General features: G+C 42.1%; 1 protein-coding gene across 1 annotated transcript; it reads right to left on the bottom strand.

The window, feature by feature from the left end:
- Positions 1 to 9,954: 9,954 nt before the first annotated feature.
- Positions 9,955 to 13,607, bottom strand: LOC147624144 (pentatricopeptide repeat-containing protein At2g39620-like). The gene is made up of 2 exons (XM_086819061.1): positions 13,462 to 13,607; positions 9,955 to 13,370 (listed from the first exon to the last, which is right to left on the bottom strand). Exon 2 carries the CDS (start codon positions 13,359 to 13,361, stop codon positions 10,599 to 10,601), a length of 2,763 nt encoding a protein of 920 aa, XP_086675187.1. The 5' UTR covers positions 13,362 to 13,370; positions 13,462 to 13,607; the 3' UTR covers positions 9,955 to 10,598.
- Between the last annotated feature and the right edge of the window lie 337 nt (positions 13,608 to 13,944).

A 13,944-nucleotide genomic window follows, 5' to 3' on the forward strand; every position in this document is an offset into this window, starting at 1 on the left:
ACTGTAGCCAACCAATGTGCATGAACCACATTCATAGTTCCAGTGATGCACTCAACTAGCTCCCACTCCTCATAGGATGAGGGATACACATCTGCAACCCCATAGAGATGGAGAGTTTACATAGTTCATGAGACCATTATGAGAAAATGGAAGATTGACAAGCAATATATTAACTTACAGTTTGGTCTATGTAAGGGCAAAGATATATCACCTTGCCTCTCAAGCACAAGCTCATTATGCATATATACATGCTGCACTAGGACCTCCTTGATGGTTGTCCTTCTAGCTTCTATCTTGATGTCTTTCACTCTTCCTTTCCATGATGCCCTAAAGATATTCTTGTTTCTTGTCTTTCTTCTCTTCCTTGGCTACATAAGGACCTAGGTGCCCTTGGTGATTAGCACTTGAGTCCACTAATTTTGCGCATTGAGAGAGTTGGATACAAGTATGGCAAACACTGATGATGTTGGTCTCCTTGCCCTAGGAATTGAATCATCTATGATGGCATTAGTGGGGAAAAATTGGGATGATATAAAACGAGATTTTCTACCCATCATTTCAAGAGGAAGGATATAAAACAAGATTTTCTACCCATCTTTTCAAGAGGAAATGGAGTGCAGAAGGTTGAAGATTGGGGAAATGGAGTGCAGAAGGTAGAGGAAATGAAAAGAGCACGAGAAATTTTTTAAGCCCAAGAGGAAGTTTGAGAAGGAGGGAATTTTCCCTCCTCTGCAAAGATAAGTGTATTTAATATATGGATAGGAATAGAAGTTTCCCTCTCTACAAAAGTGTAGGTGTGTTTAATGTATTCGGGTGTGAAAAGTGACTATCAAGTGTAAGTAGAATACATTTTGAGGTGGAAAATAAGAATTTTTGGATTTAGGAAAAAGAAATAACCTGTTTTTCAACGTAACGTTGCCTTCTTCTTGATTGGATGTGCTCCTTTTTCTCTCTCTATGAAAAGGCCCTACGAATGACCTCCAAAATGTCCTAATGAGGTCCACTAAGCACCAATGATTACTGCTCCACATGTGATGCAACATCAACACTTCTTACATCTATATCTTTTGTTTCCTTTACTGGTACATACCAGCTACTCATCTCGTCAAACTACTTACTCGCATTTCACGAGTGGTAGGGTTATATCATCTATAACCTTTCTACTCCATAGCATAACCAATAAAGATACACTTCTATGCCTGTGGATCCAACTGTATTCTTACTTCATCAAGGAATATGCACATATGCAATACACCCAAACACTTTCAAGTGAGACACATCCGGTCTTATGCTTATAAACTTCTATTCAGACGTCATACCATGAACAGCTGTAATGGGTGTCCTGTTCATAATGTACACAACAGTTGCTACTGGTTCTGCCCAAAAAAATTTACCATGTTCTTTTCAGCCCACATCAAGGCACGTCGTGGCACTTCTACAATGTGCCTGTTTTTCCTTTCTACAGCAACGCCATTCTGTTTGCGGAGTGTACCTGCATGTAAACTGTCTCTTGATTCCCTGCATTTAAATTGTCTCTTGATTTCCTACTTTTCTGAATAAATTGTTGAACTCATTGGAGAAATATTATCCCCCACCGTCTTATCTCAGGCACTTTATTTGCATGCCTTTTTCCTTCTCGACCAAGGCTTTAAATATCTAGAAGTGAGCAAACACCTCACTTTTCTCTTTCATAAAGTAAACCCACACTTTCCTAGTATGGTTATTAATGAATGTAACATAATATCTACAACCTGCAACAATTGCAATCTTGGTTGGTCCCCATACATCTGAATTTATAGCATCTAATGGCCTTGCACTAACATGCTTTTCATGTGGGAAATCATGTTTGGCCTGCTTTACTAAGCTGGCATGCTTCACATACTTTATACATACCATCAACCTTAAACTTTTGTATATTCACTTGACCAATGCGCTTGTGCCATATGTCAATATCTGCAATGACACATGTTCCATGTGCAAACATGGCTGCCTTTACTTCAGGCATGTTCACATCCAAAGTAAACATCCTACCATTTCTATTACCCTTTGCAACCAAGCAACACTGATTTTCGAAGTCTTCCACAAAACATCCTTGAGGATTAATCCTCACTTGCAGACCCTACTCAACCATCTGTCCAACAGAAACTAGGTTTTTCGTAATATTTCGAGCATGAAGAACATCTGCCCAAGTACTTCATTTTGCCATCTTGTATAGACAATAGCACTTTACCAACATGCACAATGGGATACGCAGTATCATCGCATGTTTCTACATAACATGGTTTTCCCATTTTTTGCATGTCTCTAAACCACTCACCATGACTGGTCATGTGGTTAGGGGTGACAAAATCCACATACCATATATCTTGTGCTCTTGACACATCCCCTATTGTGGAGATGAGCATGTGCTGCATCCCCTATTGTGGAGATGAGCATGTGCTACATCACAAATAGCTGCTCACTTCTATCATCGCCACCTTGTTTACTAGATGACGCAAAGTTGCCTTTCTACAACTTTCTACTTTTAATGTCATTATGCTTTTATAGTAGTCATTTGCCATGTGTCCTTGTTGTTTGCCACAATAATAGCACTCTATGCCATTTGCACTCTGATTTGTTTGCTAACCACCTCGGCCTCTTTGGCTCCCCCTTCTTCTACACTGGCCTCTTCCACCTATGTATGATTGGCTACTGCAAATCATTGGACTGTTGTTGTCTAGAATTCTAATTTCCTTGTCGGCCACCACTTTGGCCTCGACCACGACCTCTAACTCTACCTCTATTTGAAGTAGAGTAGAAGGCATGTTCCGATGTGGTCTTGCTTTGTGAAGTAGAGTCCTCACCTAGTGACTTTTCTTCTATTATCAGCATAGACACCAAGTCTCGAAAGTTGGGAATATTATGTTTGACTACAATGGTCTTGAATGGCTTGTACTCTTTGCCAAGCCCATTCAAACTGACACTCACCAAATCATCATCTTTCACCTATACATTGATGGACCCAAGTGATTTAAAAAATTTCTTGATCTTTAAAGCATAGTCATTGATAGACATGCTTTTCTTTTCCACGGTATGTAGCTCTTGCTTTACCTGCAACTTCCTTGCCTTTGTGTTGGTCTCTGGAACATCTACACCAGATTCTGCCACGCAACTGCTAGAGTGTTGACATCTTGTATGTGTCCTATTATCGTGTCTGTGACACTGATTAAAAGCCAATACATGACTTTCTTTGCACATTGATTCTAATCCTTGAATGCTTTTATATCTACTGGAGTGGGATTCTCTTGAGACAACTATGGAGGCTCCTCATTGTCTCCTTCAACATAGTCCCAAAATCCTTTACCCATCAAGAAATTGGTCATTCTGAACTTCCAAGCATGGAAGTTGTTCTTATACAGCTTCTCATTGACAATCTAATTGAGTCCGTCAGACATGTTTTCCTGCAACAATGAGAAACATGTAAACAAACAATTTCTATGTATGCAACCTGTAACACAGCATATCTTCTCAACATAGCGATACTTCACGACAACCCGTAAGTCACCAGATTTGACCAGAGTACATGTACATACAGCCAATGTCAACAATACATGTGGAAACACTATTTGCACTTCCACCAAAATACACTGCTACATTGCAATAACCAAATTTCAATGAGAGACAGTTCTCAACTAGAACTTGTCAAAACTGTCAAAAACACCTTGCAATCAAAGAACGAAGAATGAAACGCATCCAGAATGCGATTCTGGGTGCAAAATAGTAGTACAAACAGTAGTACAAGGTACTCCAAGCCTACGAAGACAGCTCCTCAATCAGAGATGTGTAGCTCTCGAAGCTACCAAGGGGTGTTGTACCTAAACCAAGAACGGAAAGAGATGATGATGTACCCATGTACTGCTTCCTCCCTTAATTGTTCTTCTTGCCTCCTTAGCTCTCACATGAATCAAAGATCTGATACCATAAAAATAATGTGGGAGAGAGAGAGAGAGAGAGCTTGAGTTCCTTACAAACAAACAAACTCACACACACACGAGAGTGCAAGACACAAGAGAGACATGGATGGCTAAATTTTCTTCTATATTATTTTCTTCTCTATATTCATATAACTAAAAGATAAGAGTCCATACATAAAGGGAAAGTACTCTCCTACAATAACATACAAAATGTTTTGTCCACTCAACACATCAGTATCATTGATATCACTAGGTTACCATCTCAGATCCTAATCTTAGGAGGGATGCTCATGCATTATCTTCATGGCTCTATGCTGCTCGTTATCTCGCAAGCTACCATTTCGTGTCATGAATCATATTTCTTTTTCCACATTCACACATACTTTTGGCACTTCGAGATTTAGGCCCTCATATCCTCATTGATCAACTTCATGTTAAAAGAGGAGGTAGCCTATTCATGCCACGGGTGGTTTTTGAGCTCAAGGGATTGATGCCAAGTCACTCGAGACATCTGTTTGATGAGGTGAATGTTTGTGTGCTAGATGGTTCAGATGGTCCACGCATTGGGATTTCATTGTGTCATTATTTGACTTCATTCACACGAATGGTTTGGTATTGTTCACATGGAATGATTCTTGCTTAGGCATCTTACATGAGTGTCCTACACTCTTGAGCAGTTATGATTATGTCCCTGAGGATGTAGACTTCACCAACAGAGATTCAGATGATGATGATGATGTATCTCATACACATACACATGATGATGTACGGTACACACACACACACACTTATGATGATATTGATAAACTTGCACGTAATGATACACATGCATATGATTATATTGATACACATGCATATGATGCTATCGCCACATGTATATATGATGATGATAGGTGATGTGTGATTTGGATCATGTGGCCATGATCTGGAGGGCACAGATGACAGCGAGCACACTGAGCATTGATACTTCTATGCCTATCTTCATGCCTATGGATCATGTGGATACATTAGTTGATTATGCGAGAATTTTAGAGGATAGTGTGCATTCAATTAGCGACACATTTAATATAGCACAAGAGTTTAGTGATACTTCACGTGGGTTCTCGGGATACTTATGGGAATAGGCCTGATTTCCTTATGCTAGATAGGACATGCTATTGTTCTCAGGATTTTGCATGTGGATATATTCATGATACCACTACTCTTAGCCTTCATAGTGTACTTGGCAGTGTTCACTTGAGTATAGTCTATGTGTAAACTTGTGCAGTCAGGTATAGTACATGAGTGTAGTGTTGATTTTCTGAGGTGAGATCTCATAAGAGACACATTATTATTCATATGGATCTATGGAGTTTCACATTTGACTTAGATATTTTCTTAGATCCATTATTGATGGAGATAGACCCTACCTATGAGGATTCCTTTAGTTACCTTAGAGTTTCCCGGGTTAGGGATTTTATGGATGATGATTCCATTTCTCTCATGTGTGGATACGTTGTGAGCCATCAGTTGTTGGCGATGATGTTTATGATGATCTTATTGATCATATTCTTATCTTGGAGGATCATGCACACATAGAGGGATTTTCACATGAGGATGTGATGCATAGTTCAGGTCATGCATATACACACATGGATATAGAGGGTCATGCCTCGTATGTTTCGAGTTGTACCGGTGTCGATTATTATTTGACTTTACATGATGCTAACTAACGAGCTATGTACATTTGGTTCATGTGATTGTCGACAAGATCCTATACTTTGCGAAGCCGTGGTGGTGGTAACAATTACTTTTGGGTGCATCATTTTCCATTTGCAGTGTCTAGTTTATGATTATGTGTCTCGACATTCAAATGCACCTGTGGCACATCCTAGTCTTGGCCTATACAATGGTTCTTTGTGCTAGGACATTTCGACACACGAGTTTCGAGTTCATCGTGTGGATGTCTTCAGTGCCACACTCACATTACGACTATGAGGATGGACTAGTTGTTGGTCTTTCCTTGGATATAGAAGGATTTGGGGCTAGCCTCATCATCGACATTGGTCTTCCATATTCACCATTTGATCTAGGTGGTTGGAGGGCCATTATTTTGGAGTTTGGATGGTCCACATTTTCCTTCGATTCAGGCAATTGCATGATTAGCTTCGTTCATTGACGGGAGTCTGTTATCCTTTCTGTTTGATGCTGGGAGTCATACGACTCCTTGACTTTCCTTTCGACTTACAGGATGTACTGTTAGCTTCATCATCGGCTTTGCACTACATTCCTTTCCATTTGATTTAGGAGGGATCATATGCTTTGATCCGACACTGACATTCACTTTTGGATGTGATTTTTGGTTTTTATGTCTTTTGTGCATGACCACCGTTCAATTTCATGGAAGAAATCATTGTAGGAGGGAATGGTTTGTAATGAAGCAATTATATATGCACATGCACATGTATGGGTATGGGCCTAGGCACATGGACCTTGGGTCCCTTGAGCATAGGTCTGGGGACACAGGCATATTGATTAGCCTGTGTGAAAATGCCAGGCACTATATAAGTGATCTTAGTCTAGGCTAATGTACTCTTTTATTACCTTTTACCATCATTTAATATGACAGACATCTTGTCTTCTTAGAGCTTATGCCCAAGCTTTCATGGTTGATTCATAGCAGTCTTTCATGGTTGATTCATAGCAGTCTTTCCATGTTTAGGTGCTACTCCCTAGGATGAGTGAGACGTTGTTAGGAGTTTTTTTAGTGGATTTTCTGACATATGTACATATAGATGCATGTTCATATAGCACTGGGATGCCCAATACTCCACCCACTGAAGTGGCGATGAAGCCTCTTTAGCATGTGATGATGATGCAGATAACCATTTTTCTTTTTATCCTTTCATAACTCCCTTTGAGCCATGATGATTCCCTATGTGATGATGCTATAGCAAAGTTCTTGTATGCAACTCCAAAGCCAGCACAAAGAGATGATGGTTTCCACAGAGATGTGTCCTTTGATGTTATGTGTGCTTATGCGAGCTTGGACTTGACCAGGCAACATGATGTGGAAGATACATGGGACTCCTTTATGCAAGAGGAGTTGGATAGTATTGAACCATTTTGGCCATGGTGGTATGCGATCCCAGGTGTAGAAGCAGCTGGCATTGTGCCCTTGATAGGGCTTCAAATGTGGTTGCAGGTATCTAAGGTAGGATGTGGAATGATGATGTGCATGCTAAAGTGCTCAAGTGGCCTTTTGATTGAGGCAAGAGGATGGAGTTTCAAGTATTACCAAGACCCATGGTCTTTGATCCAAGTGGATGATGGATTTTATATGTTGACACATGGGTTGAGCCAAAGGTATGCATGGATTGGAACCCAAGGCTATAATGCATAGGTGGCAATAATCAATACCATATGGTTTTTTTAAAGGGTGGCGGAATTGAAAATATCAACCAAAGAGATTTTTCAACGCAAGCAGCTGGCGGGCGTGTGATGGCCAAAAGCGAATTCTGGAGTTGCCGATTCCGCCAAAGAACCTTTCAAGACTCTTGACAGTATAAAAGGAGAGGCGCCGGTGGCTGCAGAGGAGAGTTGTTTTGGGTGTTGCTTTGTTTGCGGCCGCCGGTTCTCTGAGCCTGGCGATACCAAAGTTTTTTGTGTGTTGTTTTTGTATTGTTGCCGTTAGCTGCAGAGGAGAGAGGTGTGTTTCTTGTCTGTATTGCTGCCTCTGAGCGCAGAGTTTGTTGTGTTGTTGAGAGGCGCAGTTGATAGCAAGCAGAGAGTGGTGTGTTTTTTGTATTTGCTGCCGCTAGTTCTCTGAGGCTGGTGATGCCAGAGAGAGTTTTTTTTGTGTGTTGTTTGTTTGGTTGACGCCGCTGTGTCAGTGTGTGTTATTTTGTTTGTGTTGCTGCCACTAGTGTGAGAGAGCCACAAAGAAAGAGAGAGAGAGCACAGACTTCCTTATTGACTCTCACTCCAGTCGCAAGGGCGCAAGCCTTTGAGGTGCCCAAAACCTCTCTGTTTTGGTGAGTGTGAAGCGAACTACATCAATAAGATGAGCAGCTCATATATAGCCAGCCATGGCGGCATGGCCTTTAGGCGCTTCCAGAACCCCACCAAGCGACCTCCTCAATACGGCCGGCCTATGAACTCTAGTTGGCGCCTTCTGGCGGTCATCGTCTTCTCCAGTGCAATCAGCTGATGGCAAGCGATGGTGATTTTGGTCTTCAATCCAAAGATGTTGAAGCTACGCATGGAATCTCTAATCTTGGGGCTGGGGAAGTTGACCTTGTTTGTTTTGAGGGAGGTGATTAAGGTACTCAACATGTGTACACTACAAATTTTAAACTACCCTTATTTTGAGCATTTAGGCTTCATAGGAAATTCCTACTAGTAGTTTATACCTTCCAATGGTGGCTACTATTTTTCTTTTGTGAGGTTAAGAAAGAATTGCTAATTGTTTATCCAAGAAGAAATGGGCAAGAAGACAAAGGGTATGTTGTGGTGTTTTTCTTTGGAGAAGCTTTGCTGTGACGAGGACATCCTTCTCACTCATTCTAGCATTCACAACAGTTGTTGACACTACTCGGTGGTTCTATCCTTAAAGGGGAGGTTATTTTCAACAACTCTATCTCACACTAAATCAGAAAATGCAGAACATCTTGGAATTGATGTGGGCAAAAGGTACCTTGGGTGCATGAGTGTGATGTGGGTATGTTGTGAGCATCTTTCTCATTGGGTTAATCATGATTGTGTGATACTAAAGAGTGGGCGTTATGGTGGTAGAATTTTGCTATATTCAAACCTTGTAACTACACTCTATGCCAAGGTGTGAGTATCTTGGGTACTTAAGAGGGCGGCTATCTTCAACACTCTACTTCATATTCAATCATTCATATTCAATCAATGATACAAAACATTTTGGGATTAATGTGTGTGAGCCCAAGGGGCCTTTGTGTTACAAGTTTTTTTGAAATTGTGGGTGAGGTGGGAATGTAGATTTAGTGTGTGTGTGTCTCTTGATGTGCCCAGACCCCCTTGTGTGCACAAGGATGCCAATCTCTCATTCACTCTCTTTTGTTAATTGATCTATTGACTAAAGCTATTGAGCCTATGTAATCAAGGTCTTTTACCCATATATATCATCTACCAATGGTCTAGGCTATTGTACTCTTTTATCACCTTTTACGATCATTTAATATGATAGACATCTTGTCTTCTTAGAGCTTATGCCCAAGCTTTCATGGTTGATTCATGGCAGTCTTTCCATGTTTAGGTGCTACTCCCTAGGATGAGTGAGACGTGTATACTCCATACTAACGAGTGAAATCCCCTAAGTCCCTTCATTATAGTTGTTTGAATCTCTCCTAAAATGAGCCACAACCTAGTCTCATAGAGGTCCTTGGGAGGGTTCTCTCCCACTATCCAAGTCTCACAGAGGAACTCCCCTAAAATGATCTACAACCTATTTATGTAGCCAAATAATTTGTAACTTCCAAACAGCCAAATGTGCTCTTTATCTATCATATGATTGGGCTTTAATTCTCAGAATTAAACCCACACATTATAAGGAACTATCCAACTTCCATGCTAGACTCATCATGTTCAAACAATTAGACATACCAATGATATGTCTGTGATATATTTTATCTATGATTTAACGTCAAAAGGTTGTCCACATACACAATGATTATCATATACGTGATGTGCCTAGATAATACTTATGAGTTTACATCTAAAGGGCTTCTCATTGCGAATAATACTCATAGATTATGTATCATTTTATTGCCACCGTGCTCAAGGAACCCATGGAGTGCTTTTGTAGCTTTAAACTTTACTTTCTAAACGGAGGACAACAAACCTTGGTGGCTGCTCAAATTTAAAGCCTCGTTGACGTGTCTTAAGGAAAGAAAGCTTCACGTGGAAACGTGCCACTCTCGCTATGCTTCGAGGGAAAATCTGCATAATATGTAAGAAATTACACATTGTTGTGTATACACAATGACATCACAAATGCAAGAACTTTCATGAGAAAATTTAAAGCCCAAATCAAGTAAAAACATTCACAAGAAAGTCCACCAAGATTCCAAAGAATTGAAACCAAGAGATGGCTGCACTCCAAAGGAGGGTGATCATGCCTGAATCTATCCTTAGTAGTCATTACAAGCCCACATACGTTTGAGATGCAAAAGCCAACTTCACAGTGCCACATAACATGTCAATCTTGGCATCATTGCAGATGTCCATTGAAAAGCAGTGCAAACCTGGACACCCTTCCTCATTTTGAGGGGAAGAAAAGGACTCCTTCGTGTCCTCAGTCATGTCTGACACGACCCTTAGATACAAGTGCAGTAACTGAATAGCAATCGATACAAACCTAAATACTTTTAACATGTGATCGAACTTCTCATTATGCCCATATAAAAAGTCAATCTTTGCATCATTGGGAATGTCACATGACCTCAGTGCAACCTGGAACATATATCCTTCCTCATTTTAAGGGAAAGATCTAGCTTTGCCTAAATATTCTTGCTTTTGGAATGCCTTTTATCCCCCAACCAATGATGATTGGACAATCCAACTATCATCAGTTCACCAGCAATGTCCTGGCTTCTTCCATGATTATTTATCCACTCTCATGGCCTCAAATTTGGTCTCCTACTCCAGCATGTCAACATCTGCATATATGTTATACATACAGACATAAGCTGCAGGATCCATTTCATCCAATCGCACTACATGTTCAAAGGCCTGCCTTCCAAGTTCTACATTGCCCCACTTTCGACAAGCACTCAACACAGTATGCCACACCACAAGATCAGGATGGAGCGAAATCTTCTTGATCATCGCTACAGCCTTCTCTAATTGGCCTGCACGGCCAAGGAGATCAAACATGCAGGTGTGGTGCTCAATAGTTGGGATGATACCATAGTCCTTGCTCATGGCCTCAAAATATACTTGGCCCTTATCCACTAGACCTGTGTGACTGCATGCATTAAGCACACTAATGAAGGTGACAAGACTTGGCTTTATACCTTCTCCTACCATTTTGTCAAATGCATGGAAAACATTTTCACTTTCTCCAAGCTGGGCATATCCTGTGATTATCGCAGTCCACGAGACCACATCTTGAACTGGAAGCATGTCAAACACTTCATGTGCTTTTGCCAGCCAACCACATTTGGCATACATGTCAACCAATGCGCCGCCAACAAGATTTGTTTCCAACAACCCTTTTCTGGCAATCTCAGCATGAATTTCTTGACCCATGTTTGCGGCTCCTGTGGTTCCACAAGCTTTCAAGCTGCAAACGAAAGTGGCAGCATTTGGGCAGATGCCCTCCTGTTGCATCTGTTGAAAACAGTCCAGTGCTTCTTCACCGTACCCGTGTTCAGCATATCCTGTGATTAGTGCAGTCCATGAGACTACATCTCGAACTGGAAGCTTGTCAAACACTTCCTGTGCTTTTGCAAGGGAGCCACATTTCGCATACATATCAATCAACGCATTGCCAACAACATAATCTCTTTCCAACAACCCTTTTCTGGCAATCTCAGCATGTATTTCTTGGCCCTTGTCTGTGGCTCCTATGCTGCCACAAGCTTTCAAGCTGCAAACAAAGGTGACCACATCTGGAGAGAACCCCTCATGTTTCATCTGTTCAAAATAACTTAGTGCTTCCTTGCCATGCCCGTGTTCGACATATCCTGACATAAGTGCATTCCATGAGATTATGTCTCTAACTGGAAGCGTGTTAAACACTTCCTGTGCTTTTGCAAGCGAACCACATTTCGCATACATATCCACCAGTGTGTTGCCAACAACAATGTCTCTTTCCAATAACCCTTTTCTAGAAATCTCAGCATGAATTTCTTGGCCTTTGTCTATGGCTCCTATGCTGCTGCAAGCTTTCAAGCTACAAATAAACGTGACAGAATCCGGAGAGACACCCTCGTGTTTCAACTGTTCAAGACATTTTAGTGCTTCCTCACCATGCCCGTGCTGTGCATATGCTGCAATTAGCGCATTCCATGTGACTATGTTTCGAGCTGGAAGCTTGTCAAACACTTCATATGCTTTTGCAAGAGAGCCACACTTGGCATACATATCAACCAAGGTGCTGCCAACAACAAGGTCTCTTTCCAACAACCCTTTTCTGGAAACCACAGCATGTATTTCTTGGCCCTTGTCCAAGGCTCCTATGAGTCCACAAGCTTTCAAGCTGCAAACAAACGTGACTGCATCAGGTGAGATGCCAAGATGTTGCATTTGTTCAAAACATTTCAGTGCTTCCTCACCACGCCCATTTTGGGCATATCCTGCAATTAATACATTCCATGAGACTACGTCTCGAACTGAAAGCTTGTCAAACACTTCCTGTGCTTTCGCAAGCAAGCCACATTTAGAATACATATCAATCAGTGCATTGCCAACATGAAGGTCTCTTTGCAACAAACCTTCTCTTACAATCTCAGCATGTATTTCTCGGCCCTTGTCTGTGGCTCCTATGCTGCCACATGCCATCAAGCTGCAAACAAAGGTAACAGCATTTGGAGAGACCCCTTCATGGGGCATCTGTTCAAAACACTTCAGTGCTTCCTCACCGCGCCCATGCTTGGCATAACCTGCAATGAGTGAATTCCATGAGACCACATTTCGAACTGGAAGCTTGTCAAAGACTTCCTGTGCTTTTGCAAGAGAGCTGCATTTGGCATACATACTGACCAGTGCATTGCCGACACCAACGTCTCTTTCCAGAAACCGTTTTCTAGCAATGTCAGCATGTATTTTGCGGCCACTTTTCAGATCTTTTAGCTCAGCGCAAGCCTTAAGGAGGGCCACAAACGTATACGGACTGGGATGTACAGAATCATCCTCTTGCATTTTCTGGTAGAGGATGAGAGCCTGCCCTGACTCTCCATGTTTAACATAACCTGAGATGAGAGAGTTCCATGAAGACAAATCACGATACAGCAGCTTGTCAAAGACCTGCTGGGCATGGAACACGCTTCCAACTTCCACCAACATCAAGACGAGGCGGTTTCCAAGTGATGGATGAGCTTCCAGCTCACATTTCAGCATGTAGGCGTGCAAGCGCAGTGCAGACACCTGGTTTCTCTCCTTTGTGCACTTGCGCAAGAGACATGCAATGTCAGGGACCAAAGGCCGAGAAGGCAGCCCTTCTTCCAAAGATGACAGTGCTTCATCTAAGCTAAGCATTTTCCAACCACCACCACTCCTCCTGTTGTTCAGTTCCTCGTGTGCTGTGTGCATCCCTGTCATCGCGCGAGGCTCTTCTGCTGCCTCGCGTCTGAGTAGCATGTCTTTAAGACAGCATGTCTTTAAGACAGCATGTATTATTGGAGCCCCCTCCACCCATAGCGACTCTGTGTTGGGTTTATGCCCCAAATCTAGGGCCATCGGGTTCGTCTGTAAGGCCAAGGACATCACTAGACAAAGCTCCAAGCCAACAGAGCTTTCTTGCCGTATAAAAATGAATCGAAAATAGCACGACGCTTACTTTGCTCTTCCGGTTGCTCCGCCGCTGAGATGGATGCTTAGTGGAGCAGTCCTTCCATACGCGCTCGGTTTGTGGGCTATCTCCTCCTGTGCGCCCGGCCGCAGCCGGCAAACATTCCCTTTCCGCCGCGTACTCGTCTTGCGGGACTCAATTTTGGGATGTCACAAGACGAAGCGACACGTCATCACCGCATAAGTATTGAGGTTATGATTAAGTAATGGAAATTGACCCCCTCAGGCACTAAAGGGCACGGTGATGGGCCTAAGTTGGGATCTACGGCCCTGGATGCCCTCCTGGATCGGGTGCAATCTGAACCGTCCAGATCGGTGAACCAGGTTCAATACATTAAACTCTAGTCATTTTAATGACATGGCGAAAAAAGGCCAGGTAGGAGGCTCGACAGGTATTTGACACGGCTAAAAAGAGTCCAGCGTGGCGGTTTCACGTGGATCAGGGACAACCTCTTTAACGATTTGATTTGAC

Source organism: Cibotium barometz, chromosome 25, assembly GCF_041138505.1.
Source record: "Cibotium barometz isolate CiBa-2024 chromosome 25, ASM4113850v1, whole genome shotgun sequence".
In the NCBI taxonomy this organism is placed as follows: Eukaryota; Viridiplantae; Streptophyta; class Polypodiopsida; order Cyatheales; family Cibotiaceae; genus Cibotium; species Cibotium barometz.

Coding starts and splice junctions, on each gene's coding strand:
- LOC147624144 (XM_086819061.1), bottom strand. CDS start 13,361: ATGGCCCTAGATTTGGGGCATAAACCCAACACAGAGTCGCTATGGGTG.